The sequence below is a fragment of the Ranitomeya imitator genome, chromosome 3, assembly GCF_032444005.1.
Source record: "Ranitomeya imitator isolate aRanImi1 chromosome 3, aRanImi1.pri, whole genome shotgun sequence".
Lineage (NCBI taxonomy): Eukaryota > Metazoa > Chordata > Amphibia > Anura > Dendrobatidae > Ranitomeya > Ranitomeya imitator.
Window position 1 is genome coordinate 149,770,047 of NC_091284.1, and position 22,928 is coordinate 149,792,974.

Sequence of the window (22,928 nt, forward strand, 5' to 3'; positions counted from 1 at the left end):
GCAGAAGAGATTGAAAGTTCTCCTTGTAGCGTGGGTCTAGAAGTGTCATCAACCAGTAATGAGTGTCACCAAAAAATTTTATAATGCGAGGGTCACGTGAAATGCAGCGCAACATAAAGTCAGCCATGCATGCCAGACTGCTAAAAAGCAAGACTTCCGTGTCATCACCAGCAGGACGACTGACCATGCTGTCCTTCTCATCCTCACTGTCCTCAGGCCATCCCTGCTGAACAGATGGTATGACAGCTGTGCTTGTAGTACCGTTTATAGCGCACGAAAGTAGCTCCTGTTCTTTCTCCTCCTTGCCTACTAATCCATGTTGTGAAGACATGAGGCTGGGCTGAGTGTAATCCCCCTGTATGGTTCCTTGATCCATGTCCTCATGCTCTGCCTGCAATACATCTTCTTTAATTGTGAGCAGAGAGGTTTTCAGAATGCTGAGAAGTGGGACAGTGACACTAATTATAGTGTCATCGCCACTCACCATGGTGGTGCAGTCCTCAAAGTTTTGTAGGATGGTACATATGTCTGACATCCATGTCCACTCCTGAGGTCTCATGTTTGGAGTTTGAACTGAATGTCGAGGGCCTTGTTGATATTGGTAATCAACAATTGCCCCCTTCTGCTCACAAATCCTTTCCAACATCTGCATCGTAGAGTTCCAGCACGTGGGGTCATCACACACCAGTCGGTGAGCTGGAAGCTGCAAACACTGCTAAAGCACAGCAAAGGTGGCAGAAGCTGTAACTGACTTTCTAAAATGGGCAGACAGATGGTATACTTTCACTACCAGATCCGGCAGTTCCGGGTAGATTTTCAGAAAACATTGAACCATGAGGTTAAGCACATGGGCCAAGCAAGTTTTGAGCTCACCTTGCCTCAGAGCGGCCACCAGGTTACTGCCATTGTCACACACGACCATGCCTGGCTGTAGGTTCAGCGGTGTCATCCAAATATCTGACTGCTCTTTCAGAGCTGTCCACAACTCTTCAGCATTGTGGTGTTTGTCACCCCTGCAGATCAGCTTCAGCACAGCGTGCTGTCGCTTGGCTGATGCAGTGCTGCAGTGCTTCCAGCTTCTGACTGATGTGTTGATTTCAGATATGGAGGCTGAAGAGTAGGAGGAGGTGCAGGAGCTGTAGACTGTGGGGGCAACTCTGATTGATGTAGGGTCAGCAATCCTCAGTGTGGGGAGGATGTGTTCCATCCCAAGGCCTTACTGGGTCCCAGCTTCCACTATGTTAACCCAGTGCGCCGTCAGTGAGATGTACCATCCCTGCCCACAAAGCACTTGTCCACGTGTCTGTGGTTAGATGGACTTTCCCAGTAACGGCATTGTTGAGGGCACGGGTAATGTTGTGGGACACATGCTGCTGTAATGCCGATACGGCACAACTGGAGAAATAGTGGTGATTGAGGACTCAGTACCTTGGGAAGGCCGCCACCATTAGGTTGCAGAAAGCTTCCATCTCAACGAGCCTAAAAGGCAACATTTCGAGCGCAAGCAGACGAGAAATGTTAGAATTTAGTACTCTGGCCTGTGGGGCGTTGGCTGGGTATTTCCGCTTGCATGCCAATGACTGGGGTATAGACAACTGAAGGCTGTGCTGGGAAAAGGATGTGGACGGGCTTGATGATGGCGCTGCTTGACTGTGGGCAACAACAGGTGCAGGGCTAGAGGCATCTTCATACGCACGATGGACTGGGGATTGGCTTCTATGCAAAACAGTGGAATAAGCAGTGGTGTCACCTGCAGACAGTGTTCCTGGAGCCTGGGGTTTGGCCCACAAAGTCGGTTGCTTTGCTGCCATGTGCCTAATCACGCTGGTGGTGGTCAGGCTGGTAGTTTTGCTATCCCTGCTGATATGGGCAAGGCAGGTGCTGCAAATGGCATGTATGGAGTTATCGGCAGAGTCTTTAACAAATGACCAGACTCGGGAAGATCTAACAGTTGGAATGGCAACTTACCTCATGTTGGTGTTATGGGGAACGGATGCACGCCTTCTGTCTGTGGTCACCACACTGCTTCTTCCTGCCTGTTGGGGTGATATGCCTCCTTCCCCATGTGTGCTGCTGTCCTCGCTCTGCATGTCTTCCTGCCAGGTTGAGCCAGTCACTATGTCATCCACCACCTCATCTTCCACATCCACACCCTGCTCCTCCTCCTGACTTTCTGGCAATTGTGTCTCATCATCATCCACCTCTTGTGACACTTTCCCACCATCGCCTTCCTGTGACCGTGGCTGGTCAAAGCTTTCGGCATTGCTACAAGCGATCTCATCTGGCCCCACTTCAAGTTGACCAGCCAAGAGTCCAGAATATTGAAAGGGAAAACTGAACAGCTCTTCAGAGTGTCCAAGTATGGGATCAGTTCTCAGGGCACTCGGCATGGTGGAAGGAAGGAGGATCAGGGTGTGGAATATCTGTTCCACACTCACGGCTACTCAGACTTGACAGTGTGGAAGACATGGTGTTGGTGGTGGCTAATGACTGGAAGCATTATCCGCTATCCAACCAACAACCGTTTCACACTGCTCTGGCTTCATTAGTGGTGTGCTACTATCCCCTAAAAACTGGGACAGGAAGGTCAAGCAAGAAGATATAAGGCCCACTTTCAGCATGGCCACAGCCTCGTCCTCTGCATGCACCATCAACTTCCACTTCCCCATCCCTTGCCTTGCCCATTTTAAATGGACCACTGAACTATTTCAAACGCTCAACACAAATGTTTTTATTTGGAGCAAAATTATATCTGATCAGTGTGCCTTCAAAGCTATGATTTTTCCACCACAGATACAACAGGCCGCAGCCACAGATAACAGACTGTATAATTATTTTTTCTGTTTTATGTGAAATTTTAAAAAATAGGAAATAAAAGAGTAGAACAAGGCTAGCACACAGAACTATGCTACGTATGCCTGCCAGACTACGATTTTTCCACCACAGATACACCAGGCCGCAGCCACAGATAACAGACTATCATTTTTTTTCTATTGTTTGTGAAATTTGCAAAAAAATAAAAAATGAGTTCAACAAGGCTAGCAGAATGAACTATGAAACTAATGCCTGCGAAGCTATGATTTTTCCACTGGAGATACACAAGGCCTCAGCCTGACATAACAGACTGTATACATTTTTTTATTTTTGGTGATTTTTTTGATAAAAAAAAAAATGAGTGGAAAAAGGCTAGCAGACAGAACTATGCAACTTATGCCTGCGAAGGTGTGATTTTTCCACCACAGATACAACAGGCCTCAGCCTGACATAACAGAATGTCTAAATTGTTTTGGGTTTGTGGTGAATTTTAGAAAAAAAAAAAAAAGAGTTGAACAAGACTAAGGCTGCCATCACACTAGCAGTATTTGGTAAGTATTTTACATCAGTATTTGTAAGCCAAAACCAGGAGTGGGTGATAAATGCAGAAGTGGTGCATATGTTTCTATTATACTTTTCCTCTGATTGTTCCACTCCTGGTTTTGGCTTACAAATACTGATGTAAAATACTGACCAAATACTGATAGTGTGATGGCAGCCTAACACGCAGAACTATGCTACGTATGCCTGCAAAATTACAATTTTTCCACCAGATATACCAGGCTGCAGCCACTGATAACAGACTGTATAATATATTTTTTGTTTTGTTGGTGAATTTAAAAATGAAAAAAAAAAGAACAATAGAAAAAGGCTAGCACACAAAACTATAATATTTATGTCGGTGAAACTAAGATATTTCCACCACAGATACAAAACACAAGACAGTCCAAGATGCAGGATGTCAGTCTCTTTGGTTCCTTCTGCCCCTGTGTTGTTCCACACAGCGAGAGCTCTGCAGACAACTTCTCTGTCTGCTTCCAAGCTCAACACTGACACTCCTCCCCCTCTACTCAAGGGCTTTTAATCAGTCACTCCTTCACTATTTTAATTACAGCCACACCTGTGTCTGCAGTACACCCTCATGGCCTTACCACGCTTCCATGCACATTCTGTAGAGCACATACAGCGCCCCCTAGCTGTAACAGGGGTCACTGCCTCACATATCCTCCCCCCATTCATACCTGTGGGGTGAACATTTATTACCCCATAATGGTGTGAGACAGGGCATCGATATGCCCCTGTGACATCCCCGCTCTCTACACTAAGGAACCAAAGTAGGGACTGGAAACATCATTCGGCGCATGCATCCCTCCTTTTGTGTTTCTTCTCCACACTTCATTATGGGACCACCCCCCTCGTTCTCCATTACAGAAGCCAAGCCCTCTTTTCTGTTTAACCGTAGATTTGAGCCAGTTTTGGGTGGTCTCGACCTTGTTAATTTTGGGCACACTAACCCCACGGGTCATCCTGTCACCTAAGTATCTGCTTTACTGGTACCGTTTCCTCTGTACCCTTACCCATGCCTCAGTGACTATATCACTCTGAAATGCCACGGACTGCATTGGCAACTCCAAGCATATATCTGTACTACGCCACACCCGAACCTGAGCCTCCTGACACTGCTGTCTAGTGAGCGCTCTATCTAATTTACTCTGACCCCTGGCCCTATCCTTGACCGGTGCCAGAGGGTTCCTCATGTGCACGTCCCCAGTCACCTCTGCGACCATACACTTCTGTCTCTTCTCATACCTGCGTCTCCGTGTGAGACCCTGGATCTGAGCTGTCCCGATCTTACCAGGGAACACCTCCAGCTCAGGGTTCAATGGGGTCCCCATGACCTCTACTTCCACAACCTCTAGAGGGAGCCTATCGGAATTACACTCTAACCCTAAATTGGTGACCCCTGTGGCATACATCTTAGGATCTTTGGGTTCTATGCCCGAAACAACATCTTTAGTTTCTCCTGCCATTACCTCTAGGGTGAGCCTATCAGGATTATACTCTGTCTCTAGGTTGGCAACCCCTATGGCAGGTATCTCAATATCTTTGGATTCTGCACTCCGTACAACACTTTCCTTGAAAGGGTTGACCCTGGTCTCCCACAGGGACCTAAACATGGGCAAATCTCTCCCCAACACAGCCCCATATGGAAGGGTCTTTGTCACTCCCACCAAATGCTTAATGTCCCCACATAGTGTGGAAAAGTTAACCTCCACGGTCGGGTACTCCCGGATTTCCCCATGGATACCCATCACCTCCACTCCGGGGACACCCTCCTTTGGGGTTGTCCCCGGTAACAAGGGACCGATGGACCAGAGTCACTTTACTCCCCATGTCCAGGAGAACCTCTGTTCGGCACCCATTCACAAGTACCCGGCACAATTCTGGTTCACTGCCGGCTGTGCCTGTAGTGGTGATACAGATAGGCTGGGCACACATAGACTCCTGACCAGTGTTCCCACAGTCCATCGGCTTAGATGTCACCGAACAGTTAATAGCCCCATGCCCGGGCTCTGGTGCAATGTCCTGAGTGGATTTATACCGCTCAATCAATTCTATCAGCAGTTCCAGGTGGCCTAGGTCCCTCAGCCTGACCCAACGCTGCATGGCGGCTGGCAGAGCCCTCGCAATCCAATCAGCCACAATTTTCTCCATCATCTCCTAAGGAGAACAGAGCTCAGGCTGAAGCCACTCCTCCACCAATTGCAGTAAGTCATTTGCTTGAGACCTGGCAGACCGAGTCTCTACATAGGACCACTGGTACACCCAATGAACGCCCCTTACCTTTGGGGTCTCTTCCGGACTCTGCTGTTCACCCCTCACTTTAGGGGTCTCCATTTTAACATGCTGAAGCTCTGCTGGCTTCCACTGTAACGCCTCCTGCTGTTGCTGAAACTGCAGCTCCTGCTTCTGCAGCTCTTGCTTCTGCAGAATTTCTTGCTGTGAACACTGAAACTGCAGCGTCTCTTGCTGTAGCCTTTGCTGATTGTGCACAACCTGCTCCAAAAGTTCCTGCATTTCTCCAGCAGACTTGCACAATGATCTACAGCACTCTCTGGGTATGCCTCAGTTCACATTGCCCGCATTCTCCATCATATGTGATGCAGCGGTAGGACTATACACAGTGAAATGGCAGTGACCCAAACAAGTTCAAACAAAACGTTCCTTTATTGTGTTACTTCACACAGTCTATACATTATATGGCTTCTTCATACAGTTCATTAGTAATACATGGCTATATGATGCAGTCAATAAACAGGCTGAACTTCCATCTGTCCAGTTTCCCTGGGTGACCACACGCCAGTATCAAGTCTCTGGACTTACTCAATGCCCTGCACTCTTTATCCTCCGGATTGCAGCCGGGTAAACACAAGACAGCCCAAGACGCAGGGTGTCAGTCTCTTTGGTTCCTTCTGCCCCTGTGTTGCTCCACACAGAGAGAGCTCTGCAGACAACTTCTCTGTCTGCTTCCAAGCTTAACACTGACACCCCTCCCCCTCTACTCCATTGCTTTTAATCAGTCACTGCTTCACTATTCTAATTACAGCCACACGTGTGTCTGCAGTACACCCTCATGGCCTTACTATTCTTCCATGCACATTCTGGAGAGCACATAAAGCGCCCCCTAGCTGTAACAGGGGTCACTGCCTCACATATGTGAAATTTGGCAAAAAAGTAAAAAGGAGTACAACAAGGCTAGCAGACAGAACTATGAAACTTATGCCTGAAAAGCTACAATTTTTCCACCACAGATACACCAGCCGTCAGCCTCAGATAACAGACTAATCTAAATGTGGCCTTCATTTTTGGGGGCACAACTAAATTGTCAACAAGTTGGCTTTAAACATAAGGATGAATGACCTCGGGGAGATCAAAACATCCAACACCGCTGAGACACCATCACGTGTTTCTCAACGCAGTGATCCAGAACACTGCCCCCATCCCTTGTGGGAAATATGCAAATGCATGTAGAAAAGCTGCGGAGACACCATCACGTGTTTCTCAATGCAAGCAATAAATAGCCAGGTCTTTCACTGGGAAGGAACAACCATGGGAAGGGCAGCTCTTGTGGGGTGGGGGGCGGGGTCGTTCGGGAGGTGACCCAGCTTTTATAAAAAAAAAAAAAAACAGCCACAAACCTTGCTCAGGTGCCGCCCCCTGCATTGTCCCCGCCGTAGGCACATAGTGCGGTACAATTAATGTCCCGCCCAGGATCGCGGGGCTGACTGTCAAAATCAGGACAGTCCCGCGGGATCCGGGACGGTTGGGAGGTATGCTCATAGGGTGTTCATCTGCTAGATTGGGTGTAGTGAAAGACCTTTCGGTCCCTATTCTACTATTTCTACTGCGGTGAAATTGATGCCACTTTGGTGGTGTCTGCCAATAATTTTAAGAAATGTGAACACTCCTGGTTAGGGCTCCTTCATTCTTGTTGCCTGTAGCAGTAGGCATCCAAGACTGTCAGGCCTCCACTTCCTTGTACTCAGCTACCCATGTTACTAGCCTTAAATTTTTCTGACAATGGTAGTTTAGAAAACTGATATTTGTGTCACCAGAGTGTGGCTCAGCATGAAAGCAGGTAGAGGTGTTGCATGTGGTGTCAGGGCTCCCAGCAAAGAGGCCCTACACCAATCCCTCACCCACCTCGTCTTACTTTGATGTTTATTGGAAAGCTGTAAATGCTGGCCCAGAACCTGATACCTCATGCCTGTCTGATTGCTGCAGTTACACGCTGCAGTTTGTACTATGGGTGAATAGAGGCGACTTTCCTGGTGTCTGTCCCTCATTTGATGTGTTTTGACAGCATTTGGGGCCTTTCTAAGGTGGCATGCATGCGTTTGTTTTTGCCTCCCATTGATGTGAATGGTGTTCAATAATGTTTGGCGAATATTCAACGAATTAATCAATGAATATTGCAAATTCGGCAAACGTAATCCAAATGGAACATTGAAATATTCGCTCATCTCTATTCAGGATCCTACTAGGACAAACTTGTTTTGGTTACACTCTGCTTACATACATTTTTTTTTCTTACATAAGCCGTCTAAAACAATTGACATGCAGCAGAGATCTGCATGTAATTTTCTGGCTTTCCTTTGTAGACCGTGTTCACAGCATGTGAACTGGGAGTATTTGATTTTCTACATAAAGCAGAGGAACCAGTGTCTGCAGCAACCATTGCTTCTTGCTTGAGCACCAGTGTGGATGGGATGGAGCGCTTGCTTGACGCCTGTGTTGGACTGAAGCTTTTAAAGGTTGACTTGAAAAATAATGAAGGTAACTTAATTTTAGGAATTAAAGTTTCTCATTAGAGTCTATAATTCTGGGTACAAGTCAAATCTGACATCAGACGTAAAGTTGTCCTCATGGTCAAACACTACGTCCCAACACAATCCCCCACACAGTCCCCCATACCAACCTGTTGCATTGACAGAAACCTGTCCTAAAATGGTAATAGGGTATGGAGCACGTGCAGTAGGAAGCTTCACCTTAGATCAGTTATGCAGGGTGGCCAGCAGTGTGAGCAGCCTTTTCTTAACTCTGGTCTTCTAGTATCACCATCACCAATATTAGATCAAATATACAGGGTGAGCAGCAGTGCGAGCAGCCTCTCCTTACCTCAGTATCACTGATACTTCCAGTAATAGATCAGATAGACAGGATAGACAGCAGTGTTAGCATATTAGATCCGTTCCTGTAACTTAATGTCACTTGGCTCTGACATCAAAATGTGCTGTTCATGCAAATATTGTTTACACCAATAAAGGATTCCATTTAGTGGATGCCCTACACGTGCGCCTGGGAGTAATGCAAAAGTCTGAATTTTGCCTCCACTGCCTTCATCCATTGATGTTAGTGCTGGTCCATGCCTTGGCGATGGATGCTAACTTTAAGTTACACATCACACCTTTTGATTCTGTATTCTGTCAGTTTGTCTGCATTTCATACAATATGATCATAACTGCAGTATTAATGGACAGAATTGATATATACCTGCTACATACAACATTTAAATGCAGCAATACATCAATAAGGCTAAGTTCACACTTGCGTGTGACTGGTCTGTGTATGGCTGTGTACGTCCTCCCTTATGTTCCGCCTACTTCCGCATGCATCCAACGTCATCCTGCGTACTTATCATTAACATTGGGTACATAGGGACATGCATTGTATGCGGATGCGGCGTTTTGACTTGCCCGCAGAATGCGCAGGAATGCAACTTTTTGCATTGGTATGCAGGATGACGCAGGATGCTTGCGGAAGTAGGCGGAGTGTAGGCAGAGCTTAAGGGAGGACGTACGCAGCCATATGCAGACTAGCCACACGCAAGTGTGAACCCGGCCTAAAGGATTCCACTGACCCATATTTAGGCTATGTGCCCACTTTGCAGAATGTATGCAGAATTTTCCTAGGCAAAACCAGACTCCTTTCGCAGGAAATCGGCTCGCGTTCTTCGCGTTTTTCTTGCACGGTTTTGTGTGCTTTTTTCGAAGAATCCCAATACAATAATGTACCTGCAAATCTGCAGATTTTCCGCAGAATTAATGAACATGCTGAGGTTTTTTTCCCGCGATGCATTTTTTGTGTGGAAAAAAGCGCAGCTTGGGCACAAAAATTGCGGAATGCATTAAAATAATGGGATGCTTACTGTAAGCGTTTTTTAAGCATTTTTGCAGCCAAAAACTGCCGAAAAAACTCGACAAACGCTAAAAATCCTGAATGTGGGCACATAGCCTTAGTGGGTGCCCTACACATGCACCTTAATGACCCATAATTATTAAGTGCCCTATACATGCACCTGGGAGCAATGCAAAAAGTCTGAATCTTGCCTCCACTGCCTTCCTCCATTGATGTTGGTTCTGGTCCATCCCTTGGCATCGAAAAAGCAGTTGTGCCTTTCCACAGCGCTCCCGATGCCACAGCAGTGACTATTTTGTATAAAATGACAATGGGATTCCAATCTGACACAGAGAGGCAGCGGCAACTGAACAGGAAGCACCAGGTATGGTGACTGTATGTCAAAATGTTACATTTATTGTGGTGATGGATGGTCGCTTTCAGTTACACGTCACACCTTTTGATGCTGTGTTCTGTTAGTCTGTCTGCATTTCATGCAATATGATCAATACTGCAGTTGAAGCGCCCCCAAAGGCTAGGGATACTTGGTACCAGGTCCTTCGGTTCACGGGGGGATGTCACGGTGGCTGACCCAGCCCGTGGCTCTGGGACGTCCGTATAAAAGGGAAAGGTCTTTAAAGGGGAAATGTTCGTGACTAGTGTTGAGCGATACCTTCCGATATTTGAAAGTATCGGTATCGGATTGTATCGGCCGATATCCGAAAAATATCGGATATCGCTGATACCGATATCCGATACCAATACAAGTCAATGGGATGCAAATATCGGAATGTATCCTGTAATGGTTCCCAGGGTCTGAAGGAGACCAATCACAAGCCGCGACGTCATCACAGGTCCTTCACGCGCTCATTCTTAGGAAGGGAAGCATGGCGGTTGCAGCGGTTACAATCAGGGCGCGTCTGAGGGTGAGTATATCAATATTTTTTATTTTTATTCTTTATTTTACACATGATTCTTCTTCCCGATACCGATTCCCGAAATCGCAAAAATATCGGAACTCGGTATCGGAATTCCGATACCGCAAATATCGGCCGATACCTGATACTTGCAGTATCGGAATGCTCAACACTGTTCGTGACCCCACCTGTGGTATTTGGTCAGGGTGACCGACGCTGCTTTAAAGGGTCCGCTGGGGGGATGTTATGGCAGCTAGATGGTATACCTTCCCACAGGTGAAGTATGTCCCCAGGGCTTCCCAGTGTGTAGATGGTGGATGGTGAGAGGCACAGTGAAGAATGAGAACACAAGGTTGCAGTCTCTTTACCTTTTACTGAAGGCTTCAGCATCCACAGTCCAGAGCACCAGATCACAGGGCAGGCAGAGTCCGGCCAGTTTGGAGGCAAGTCCAGAGTCCCCTTGTCCTGGTTGAAATCAGTAGCCTTCCTCTAGCGCCGTGGTGTTGTAGTCCCTTACTGCTAAGCGTCTCATAAGGTCTTCACAGATGTTGTGGATGTTATGTCTCTCTCTCTGTCCCCAAGATGGATAGGACAAACCCGTATGACCGGTGGCTTGAGGCGTTTTACAGGGACTCTATCATGCCCCAGCCTCTAAGGGGTGCCACCTTGCCTCCTGGGTGTAGGGGCGGACAGGTAACGTGAAATTAGCTGTCCTGCCGTGTTATGAATAGGTAATTCAGAACCACAATGGACCTTGAAGTTCAGAGCACAACAAGTGACCTGACAAAAACCACAAAACATAGGACGAGCTCTGAGACGTGGGAACTCTGCTGACCGCAATCCCTAAACCTATCAAACAACACTAGAGGTAGCCGTGGATTGAGCCTAACGCTCCCTATGCAACTCGGCACAGCCTGAGAAACTAGCTAGACCTGAAGATAGAAAAATAAGCCTACCTTGCCTCAGAGAAATTCCCCAAAGGAAAAGGCAGCCCCCCACATATAATGACTGTGAGTAAGATGAAAACACAAACACAGAGATGAAATAGATTTAGCAAAGTGAGGCCCGACTTACTGAATAGACCGAGGATAGGAAAGATAGCTTTGCGGTCAACACAAAAACCTACAAACAACCACGCAGAGGGGCAAAAAGACCCTCCGCACCGACTAACGGTACAGAGGTGCTCCCTCTGCGTCTCAGAGCTTCCAGCAAGCAATCAAAACCAAAAACGCAAGCTGGACAGAAAATAAAGTAACAAAAAGTAACACAAGCAGAACTTAGCTTATGCTGAGCAGACAGGCCACAGGAACGATCCAGGAGGAAGCAAGACCAATACCAGAACATTGACTGGAGGCCAGGATCAAAGCACTAGGTGGAGTTAAATAGAGCAGCACCTAACGACTTAACCTCATCACCTGAGGAAGGAAACTCAGAAGCCGCAGTACCACTCGTGACCACAGGAGGGAGCTTGATCACAGAACTCACAACAGTACCCCCCCCTTGAGGAGGGGTCACCGAACCCTCACCAGAGCCCCCAGGCCGACCAGGATGAGCCATATGAAAGGCACGAACAAGATCGGCAGCATGGACATCAGAGGCAAAGACCCAGGAATTATCTTCCTGACCATAACCCTTCCACTTAACCAGATACTGGAGTTTCCGTCTCGAAACACGAGAATCCAAAATCTTCTCCACTATATACTCCAACTCCACCTCCACCAAAACCGGGGCAGGAGGATCAACAGATGGAACCACAGGCGCCACGTATCTCCGCAACAATGACCTATGGAATACGTTATGGATGGAAAAAGAATCTGGAAGGGTCAAACGAAAAGACACAGGATTAAGAACCTCAGAAATCCTATACGGACCAATAAAACGAGGCTTAAATTTAGGAGAGGAAACCTTCATAGGAATATAACGAGATGACAACCAAACCAAATCCCCAACACGAAGTCGGGGACCCACACAGCGTCTGCGATTAGCGAAACGTTGAGCCTTCTCCTGGGACAAGGTCTGTTATGACGGCAATCCAGTAACACAGTGTGCAGTAATCAGAGCACATACAGTGATCTGACAATAACCCAAAAACAATAGAACGAGCTCTGAGACGTGGAATCTCTGTAGACCGCAATACCTGAACCTATCCTAAACACAACTAAAGGCAGCTGTGGATTGCGCCTGACACTACCTATGCAACTCGGCACAGCCTGAGGAACTGACTAGCCTGAAGATAGAAAAACAAGCCTGACTTGCCTCAGAGAAATACCCCAAAGGAAAAGGCAGCCCCCCACATATAATGACTGTTAGCAAGATGAAAAGACAAAACGTAGGGATGAAATAGATTCAGCAAAGTGAGGCCCGATATTCTAGATAGAGCGAGGATAGCAAAGAGAACTTTGCAGTCTACAAAAAACCCTAAAGCAAAAAACCACGCAAAGGGGGCAAAAAGACCCACCGTGCCGAACTAACGGCACGGCGGTACACCCTTTGCGTCTCAGAGCTTCCAGCAAAAACGAATAGACAAGCTGGACAGAAAAAACAGCAACAAAAGCAAAGAAGCACTTATCTAAGCAGAGCAGCAGGCCACAGGAAAGATCCAGAAGCTCAGATCCAACACTGGAACATTGCCAAGGAGCAAGGAAGACAGAATCAGGTGGAGTTAAATAACAAGGCAGCCAAAGAGCTCACCAGAACACCTGAGGGAGGAAGCCCAGAAGCTGCAGTACCACTTGTGACCACAGGAGTGAATTCAGCCACAGAATTCACAACAAAGGTCAAATTGTCCACTACATGAGTCCAAATCCGCTGCAACCTGTCCACCACAGTATCCACACCAGGACAGTCCGAAGACTCAACCTGCCCTGAAGAGAAACGAGGATGGAACCCAGAATTGCAGAAAAACGGTGAAACCAAGGTAGCCGAGCTGGCCCGATTATTAAGAGCGAACTCAGCCAACGGCAAAAAGGACACCCAATCATCCTGATCAGCAGAAACAAAACATCTCAGATATGTTTCCAAGGTCTGATTGGTTCGTTCAGTCTGGCCATTTGTCTGAGGATGGAAAGCCGAGGAAAAAGACAAATCAATGCCCATCCTAGCACAAAAGGCTCGCCAAAACCTCGAAACAAACTGGGAACCTCTGTCAGAAACGATGTTCTCTGGAATGCCATGTAAACGAACCACATGCTGGAAGAACAATGGCACCAAATCAGAGGAGGAAGGTAATTTAGACAAGGGTACCAAATGGATCATCTTAGAGAAGCGATCACAAACTACCCAAATGACCGACATTTTTTGAGAGACGGGGAGATCCGAAATAAAATCCATAGAGATATGTGTCCAAGGCCTCTTCGGGATCGGCAAGGGCAAAAGCAACCCACTGGCACGAGAACAGCAGGGCTTAGCCCGAGCACAAATCCCACAGGACTGCACAAAAGAACGCACATCCCGCGACAGAGACGGCCACCAAAAGGATCTAGCCACCAAATCTCTGGTACCAAAGATTCCAGGATGACCAGCCAACACCGAACAATGAACCTCAGAGATAACTTTATTCGTCCACCTATCAGGGACAAACAGTTTCTCTGCTGGGCAACGATCAGGTTTATTAGCCTGAAATTTTTGCAGCACCCGCCGCAAATCAGGGGAGATGGCAGACACAATTACTCCCTCTTTGAGAATACCCGCCGGCTCAGGCAAACCCGGGGAGTTGGGCACAAAACTCCTAGACAGGGCATCCACCTTCACATTTTTAGAGCCCGGAAGGCACGACACCACAAAGTCAAAACGGGAGAAAAACAGCGACCAACGAGCCTGTCTAGGATTCAACCGTTTGGCAGACTCGAGATAAGTCAAGTTCTTGTGATCAGTCAAGACCACCACGCGATGCTTAGCTCCTTCAAGCCAATGACGCCACTCCTCGAATGCCCACTTCATGGCCAGCAACTCTCGATTGCCAACATCATAATTTCGCTCAGCAGGCGAAAACTTCCTGGAAAAGAAGGCGCATGGCTTCATCACCGAGCAATCAGCACCTCTTTGCGACAAAACAGCCCCCGCTCCAATTTCAGAAGCATCAACCTCAACCTGGAACGGAAGCGAAACATCTGGTTGACACAACACAGGGGCAGAAGAAAAACGACGCTTTAACTCTTGAAAAGCTTCCACAGCAGCAGAAGACCAATTGACCACATCAGCACCCTTCTTGGTCAAATCGGTCAATGGTTTAGCAATACTAGAAAAATTACAGATGAAGCGACGATAAAAATTAGCAAAGCCAAGGAACTTTTGCAGACTCTTCAGAGATGTCGGCTGAGTCCAATCATAAATGGCCTGGACCTTAACAGGGTCCATCTCGATGGTAGAAGGGGAAAAAATGAACCCCAAAAATGAAACCTTCTGAACACCAAAGAGACACTTTGATCCCTTCACAAACAAAGAATTAGCACGCAGGACCTGGAACACCATTCTGACCTGCTTCACATGAGACTCCCAATCATCCGAGAAGACCAAAATATCATCCAAGTATACAATCAGGAATTTATCCAGGTACTCTCGGAAGATGTCATGCATAAAGGACTGAAATACTGATGGAGCATTGGCAAGTCCGAATGGCATAACTAGGTACTCAAAATGGCCCTCGGGCGTATTAAATGCAGTTTTCCATTCATCGCCCCGTTTAATACGCACAAGATTATATGCACCACGAAGATCTATCTTGGTGAACCAACTAGCCCCCTTAATCCGAGCAAACAAATCAGATAGCAGCGGCAAGGGGTACTGCAATTTGACCGTGATTTTATTTAGAAGGCGGTAATCAATACAAGGTCTCAGCGAACCATCCTTCTTGGCCACAAAAAAGAACCCTGCTCCCAATGGCGATGATGACGGGCGAATATGAAAAGGATTCTTTTACGTAACTCCGCATAGCGGCGTGCTCAGGTACAGATAAATTAAACAGTCGACCCTTAGGAAACTTACTGCCAGGAATCAACTCGATAGCACAATCACAATCCCTATGCGGAGGTAGGGCATTGGACTTGGGCTCATCGAATACATCCCGGTAATCAGACAAGAACTCTGGGACCTCAGAAGGGGTGGATGATGAGATAGACAGAAATGGAACATCACCATGTACCCCCTGACAACCCCAGCTGGACACAGACATTGATTTCCAATCTAATACTGGGTTATGGACTTGTAGCCATGGCAACCCCAACATGACCACATCATGCAGATTTTGCAACACCAGAAAGCGAATATCCTCCTGGTGCGCAGGAGCCATGCACATGGTCAGCTGGGTCCAATACTGAGGCTTATTCTTGGCCAAAGGCGTAGCATCAATTCCTCTCAAAGGAATAAGACACTGCAAGGGCTCCAAGACAAACCCACAGCGCCTAGCAAACTCCATGTCCATCAAATTCAGGGCAGCGCCTGAATCCACAAATGCCATGACAGAATAGGAAGACAAAGAGCAGATCAAAGTAACGGACAAAAGAAATTTCGACTGTACCGTACCAATGGTGGCAGACTTAGCGAACCGCTTAGTGCGCTTAGGACAATCGGAGATGGCATGAGTGGAATCACCACAGTAGAAACACAGCCCATTCTGACGTCTGTGTTCTTGCCTTTCAGCTCTGGTCAAAGTCCTATCGCACTGCATAGGCTCAGGTTTATGCTCAGATAATACCGCCAAATGGTGCACAGATTTACGCTCACGCAAGCGTCGACCGATCTGAATGGCCAAAGACATAGACTCATTCAGACCAGCAGGCATAGGAAATCCCACCATGACATCCTTAAGGGCTTCAGAGAGACCCCTTCTGAAGATTGCTGCCAAAGCACATTCATTCCATTGAGTGAGCACAGACCACTTTCTAAACTTCTGACAATAAATCTCTATCTCATCCTGACAATGACACAGAGCCAGCAAATTTTTCTCTGCCTGATCCACTGAATTAGGTTCATCGTACAGTAATCCGAGCGCCAGAAAAAACGCATCAATATTACGTAATGCAGGATCTCCTGGCGCAAGGGAAAATGCCCAGTCTTGAGGGTCGCCACGTAATAAAGAAATAATGATCTTAACTTGTTGAACTGGGTCACCAGAGGAGCGAGGTTTCAACGCCAGATACAGTTTGCAATTATTTTTGAAACTCAGAAATTTAGCTCTATCTCCAGAAAACAAATCAGGAATAGGAATTCTTGGTTCTAACATAGAATTCTGAGCCACAAAGTCTTGAATATTTTGTACTCTTGCAGTGAGAAGATCCACACATGAAGACAGACCTTTAATGTCCATCACCACACCTGTGTCCTGAACCACCTAAATGTCTAGGGAAAAAAAAAGGCAAAACACAGTGCAAAGAAAAAAAAATGGTCTCAGAACTTCTTTTTTCCCCTCTATTGAGAAGCATAGTACTTTGGGCCTCCAGTACTGTTATGAATAGGTAATTCAGAACCACAATGGACCTTGAAGTTCAGAGCACAACAAGTGACCTGACAAAAACCACAAAACATAGGACGAGCTCTGAGATGTGGGAACTCTGCTGACCGCAATCCCTAAACCTATCAAACAACACTAGAGGTAGCCGTGGATTGCGCCTAACGCTCCCTATGCAACTCGGCACAGCCTGAGAAACTAGCTAGACCTGACGATAGAAAAATAAGCCTACCTTGCCTCAGAGAAATTCCCCAAAGGAAAAGGCAGCTCCCCACATATAATGACTGTGAGTAAGATGAAAACACAAACACAGAGATGAAATAGATTTAGCAAAGTGAGGCCCGACTTACTGAATAGACCGAGGATAGGAAAGATAGCTTTGCGGTCAACACAAAAACCTACAAACAACCACGCAGAGGGGCAAAAGGACCCTCCGCACCGACTAACGGTACGGAGGTGCTCCCTCTGCGTCTCAGAGCTTCCAGCAAGCAAGCAAAACCAAAAACACAAGCTGGACAGAAAATAAAGTAACAAAAAGTAACACAAGCAGAACTTAGCTTATGCTGAGCAGACAGGCCACAGGAACGATCCAGGAGGAAGCAAGACCAATACTAGAACATTGACTGGAGGCCAGGATCAAAGCACTAGGTGGAGTTAAATAGAGCAGCACCTAACGACTTAACCTCATCACCTGAGGAAGGAAACTCAGAAGCCGCAGTACCACTCGTGACCACAGGAGGGAGCTTGATCACAGAACTCACAACACTGCCGGTCTCTGGAGCAAGGCATAAAGGATCGTTGCTCCCTTGGTGTTCTGGCTACCGGGATCCTGCGCCTCAGAAGGAGGCAGCCTGTGTAGGGCAGAACTCCTCCTGGTATCCACTCCTTTGCTATGACTTCTTCAACCTCTCTACAATACAGTTCTCCTTCAGTGTCTCTTTCTAGAAGTTGCTGCACTTAGGGCAGGCACACCTCCGTGTCCTTCTTCCTCGATCTCTGACAGGATTCCACCCCTGCCAGGGACCAACTACCTGAGCGAAGCTCAGCCAGCAATTAACTAACTTTCTCCCCAGGCAACCAGTTTTAACTGTGAGGCGCGCCCTAATAAATAGGAGCAGAGCTCCCCCTGGTGGCCTGGAGTGTGAAATGTGTTGCATGTTTGTGATACCTGGATTCAGTTGTCCTTCTTTGCCTCCAAACGTAACATCACCCTCCCGTAGAGGAGAATGACATTACTGCAACGACCAGGATCCTGGGGCGCTGCACTGTCTTAATCTACAAAATTGTTATTTATATGTGGAACACCCCAGGGTCCTGGTTGTTACAGTGGCATTGCTTTCCTCACGGGGAGAGTGATGTCACACTTGGAAGCGAAGGAAGATCTCTTTTATCAGGTAATCACAAAGCACACAACATGTTCACACTCCAGGCCAGAAGGCGGAGCTCTGATACTGCTTATGGGTGGCTCCCCTATGAATACATTCTGGTCTGGAGGGAAAGGCAGTTGTTGAGAGGAGACATTTAGTGCCTGACAGACTGGAGCAGTCTGAGGCAGAGAGACGTGTTTGGGGCCGTGCAGCCGGAGGTGCTGCAGCTCCAGGATTGATAGAGCAAGAAGGAAATAACAGTGCTTAGTGAGCCTGCAGGAAAGTGGAGTACAGGAGAGTGACACCAGGGGAGCATAGCAGCGTTTGGGCTACCTCCCTGGCCGAGCACAGAATCCGGTAGCCGGAAGACCGAGGCTGTGTCGGACTCTAAGAGGCACAGCAGAAACCGGCAGGACAGCTGGATTATTACAAGTAACCTGTCCGCCCTAATACCCAGGAGGCACCATGGCACATAGAGCCCGGGTCGTGATGGAGACCCTATAAAAAGGCTCGAGCCATCTATCATACGGGTTTGTCTCCTAACCTTTATGGAGGACAGAGAGAACTTTGAGGACCTTGCCAGAAGCCATAGGCAGTAAGGGACTACAACATCACCGCGCTAAAAGGAAGGCTTCCAACTCCACCTGGTAAAGGGGACTCTGAATTCGCTTCCATGCCGGCCGGACCCTGCCTGTACATGTGATCTGGTGCCCTAGACTGCGTTTGCCTGAAGCCTTCTGTAAGCCAGGTAAAGAGACTGCAAACCTGTGTCCTCTGTTCTTTACTGCACTATTCACCATCTTTCACCTATACACCGGGAGCCCTGGGGACCTACTTCACCTGTGGGAAGTTATACCATCAATCTGCCTTAACATCACCCCAGAGGACCCCTTTAAGCAGCGTCGGTCCCTACTGACCGAATACTACAGGTGTCGTCACGAGCACAAATTTTATTACAAATTCCCTTAAAAACCTTTCCCTTTTACTTGGGCGCCCAGGGCCACGGACCGGGTCGCCGCCACTGTGACATCCCCTAAGTACCGGACACGGTACTGAGTACCTCACAGCTCCTGGCGGGCGACTCATATGCAGTAATACAAAAATTAAAAATGTCATATTGTACTTTTCTTTCTTTTAAGGTTATTATTCAAATACTGATGTTTCCACTGTATATTTGGTCACGTCCAGCCCTCGGACCCTCTCTCATATGATGACTTATCACTCTAAGACCACATACATGTACTGTCACTTCTTACCACAAGCTGTAAGGTACTGTATATTTAAATGCATCAGAGGTGATAAACTTGTACATTAAAGGAGTTTTCCTAAAAAAGACATTTAACATCTATCTACAATATGATTTCTGGAAGAACCATCCCTGGGAGTTCCACCAATCTCTAGAACTGGAGTCTTGATCTTCCATTACTATTCACTGTGGTTGGAAGTGAATCAAACTGCCTGGTTGTGCATGATCACTATCACTCCATTAATTGTCTATGGCACTAACAGCGGCAACAAGGTACTGAACAGTGCTCAGCCATCTGTTATCCCCATAGGCATTAATACGGCAGCTGCGATCATGAGTGACCGTACCACTACTGTTGTGAATTCCGCTCTTGGGCTCCCTCCGGTGGTTGTAAGTGGCACTTTTGTGAGTTCTGCTCTTGGGCTCCCTCTTGTGGTTTCTAGTGGTATGGCTGCTCCTTGAAGTTAGCTGTCATCAGCTGCCTCCACTTATCTTCTCTTCTGCTCGGCTATTTAGGTCTGGCTCTTTCTTCAGCCAGTGCCACTTGTAAATGGTTTCTGGTTGGATTCACAACTCTTTGGATTTCCCTGTTTTCCTGACCAGTTCAGCAAAGCTAAGTTCTTACTTGCTCTGTTCTGTTCACAGATTGTGGACTTATCCGTTCGTTGCTTTCTATGTTTGTCCAGCTTATCAGTATGAATTAATTCTGTCTTGCTGGAAGCTCTGGGAAGCAGATTTGCCCTCCACACCTTTAGTCAGGTGTGGAGATTTTTTGTAAACTCTGCGTGGATTTTTGTAGTGTTTTATACTGACCGCACAGTATTCCATCCTGTCCTATCTATCAAGCTAGACTGGCCTCCTGTGCTCATCCTGGTTTCATTCTGTGTATGTCTTTTCCCTCTCCACTCACAGTCATTATTTGTGGGGGGCTAATCTATCCTTTGGGGATTTTCTCTGAGGCAAGATAGCTTTCCTGCTTCTATCTTTAGGGGTAGTTAGCTCTTAGGCTGTGACGAGATGCCTAGGGAGAGTTAGGAGCATTCCACGGCTACTTCTAGTGTTGTGTTGAGCTTAGGGACTGTGGTCAGTACAGTTACCACTTCCTTCAGAGCTCGTTCCATGTTGCTCCTAAACCACCGCATCATAAGAGTACAAGTGGCCCAAAAATGAATTAAATGCAGCTCAAAAGAAGGAAAAGAAAGTTCTGAACCATTTTTTTTCTGTGCTCTAGATTGTCTCTTTTTTCCTCTTGACATCTGGGTGGTTCAGGATATATGCTCTGGCACGGATGTTCAGGGTTTGTTTTCTCGTGTGGATCAACTTGCTGCAAGAGTACAGAATATCCAAGATTATGTTGTCCAGACTCCGGCTTTAGAGCCTAGAATTCCTACTCCTGATTTGTTTTTTGAGGACAGATCCAAGTTTTTGAACTTTAAAAATAACTGCAAATTGTTTTTTGCTTTAAAACCCCGTTCTTCTGGTGATCCCATTCAGCAAGTAAAAATCATCATATCCTTGCTGCGTGGTGACCCTCATGACTGGGCTTTTTCTCTTGAAACAGGGGATCCGGCATTATTGAATGTAGACGCATTTTTTCAAGCGCTCGGATTATTGTATGACGAACCTAATTCTGTGGATCATGCATAAAAAACCCTGTTGGCCTTGTGTCAAGGTCAGGAAGCGGCTGAATTATGCTGCCAGAAATTTAGAAAATGGTCTGTGCTCACTAAATGGAATGAGGAGGCTCTGGCTGCTATTTTCAGAAAAGGTCTTTCTGAAGCCTTTAAAGATGTTATGGTGGGCTTTCCTACGCCTGCCGGTTTGAGCGAATCTATGTCTCTAGCCATTCAGATTGATCGGCGTCTGCGCGAGCGCAAAGCTGTGCACCATATGGCAGTGTCCTCTGAGCAAAGTCCTGAACCTATGCAATGTGATTGGATTTTGACTAGAACAGAACGGCAGGCATTCAGATGTCAGAATAGGCTGTGTTTTTACTGTGGTGATTCGGCTCATGTTATCTCTGATTGCCCTAAGCGTACTAAGAGAGTCGCTAGGTCTGTTACCATTAGTACTATACAGCCTAAATTTCTCTTACCTGTGACCCTGATTTGCTCATTGTCGTCCTTTTCTGTCATGGCATTTGTGGATTCAGGCGCTGCCCTGAACTTAATGGACTTAGAATTCGCCAGGCGCTGTGGTTTTTCCTTGCAGCCTTTGCAGAGCCCTATTCCTTTGAGGGGTATTGATGCTACACCCTTGGCCAAGGATAAACCTCAGTACTGGACGCAGATGACTATGTACATGGCTCCAGCACATCAGGAAGATTGCCGTTTTCTGGTGTTGCATAACCTGCATGATGTTGTTGTACTGGGTTTTCCATGGTTACAGGAACATAATCCAGTGCTGGATTGGAAAACTATGTCTGTGACTAGTTGGGGTTGTCAAGGGGTACATAGTGACGTTCCTTTGATGTCAATTTCCTCTTCCCCCTCTTCTGAGGTCTCTGAGTTTTTGTCGGATTTCCAGGATGTATTTGATGAGCCCAAGTCCAGTTCCCTTCCTCCACATAGGAACTGTGATTGTGCTATTAACTTGATTCCTGGTTGCAAGTTCCCTAAGGGCTGACTTTTCAATCTGTCTGTACCAGAGCATGCCGCCATGCGGAGTTATGTTAAGGAGTCTTTGGAGAAGGGGCATATTCGGCCCTCTTCGTCACCATTGGGAGCGGGTTTCTTTTTTGTTGCTAAGAAGGATGGCTCCTTGAGACCCTGTATTGATTATCGTCTTCTTAATAAGATCACGGTCAAATTCCAATACCCCTTGCCTTTGCTTACTGATTTGTTTGCTCAGATGAAGGGGGCTAGTTGGTTTACTAATATTGACCTCCGAGGGGCATATAATCTTGTTCGTATTAAACAGGGTGACGAATGGAAAACTGCATTTAATACGCCCGAAGGCCATTTTGAATACCTTGTGATGCCATTTGGGCTCTCTAATGCTCCATCTGTGTTCCAGTCTTTCATGCATGATATTTTCCGCAATTATCTTGATAAATTCATGGTCGTATATTTGGATGATATTTTGATTTTTTTCCGATGATTGGGAGTCTCATGTGAAGCAGGTCAGGATGGTGTTCCAGATCCTTCGTGATAATGCTTTGTTTGTGAAGGGGTCTAAGTGCCTATTCGGAGTTCAGAAGGTTTCTTTTTTGGGTTTTATTTTTTCTCCCTCGTCTATAGAAATGGATCCTGTTAAGGTCCAAGCTATTCATGACTGGATTCAACCCACATCTGTGAAGGGCCTTCAAAAATTTTGGGGCTTTGCTAATTTCTATCGCCGTTTCATTGCCAACTTTTCCAGTGTGGTTAAGCCCCTTACTGATTTGACGAAGAAAGGCGCGGATGTGACGAATTGGTCCTCTGCGGCTGTTGAGGCCTTTCAGGAGCTTAAACGCCGATTTA

The 22,928-nt window shown here is 46.8% G+C and overlaps 1 protein-coding gene across 2 annotated transcripts in view; it reads left to right on the forward strand.

Annotated features, from left to right (window-relative positions):
• The window catches only part of LOC138673021 (acetylserotonin O-methyltransferase-like), a 160,245-nt gene that overhangs the window by 8,800 nt on the left and 128,517 nt on the right, over positions 1-22,928 (forward strand). For both annotated transcript variants that reach the window (XM_069761558.1, XM_069761557.1), the window contains exons 2-3: positions 7,977-8,151; positions 19,361-19,490. In XM_069761558.1, the coding sequence (XP_069617659.1) occupies positions 7,977-8,151; positions 19,361-19,490 (305 nt within the window). The remainder of the gene's footprint in view (positions 1-7,976; positions 8,152-19,360; positions 19,491-22,928) is intronic.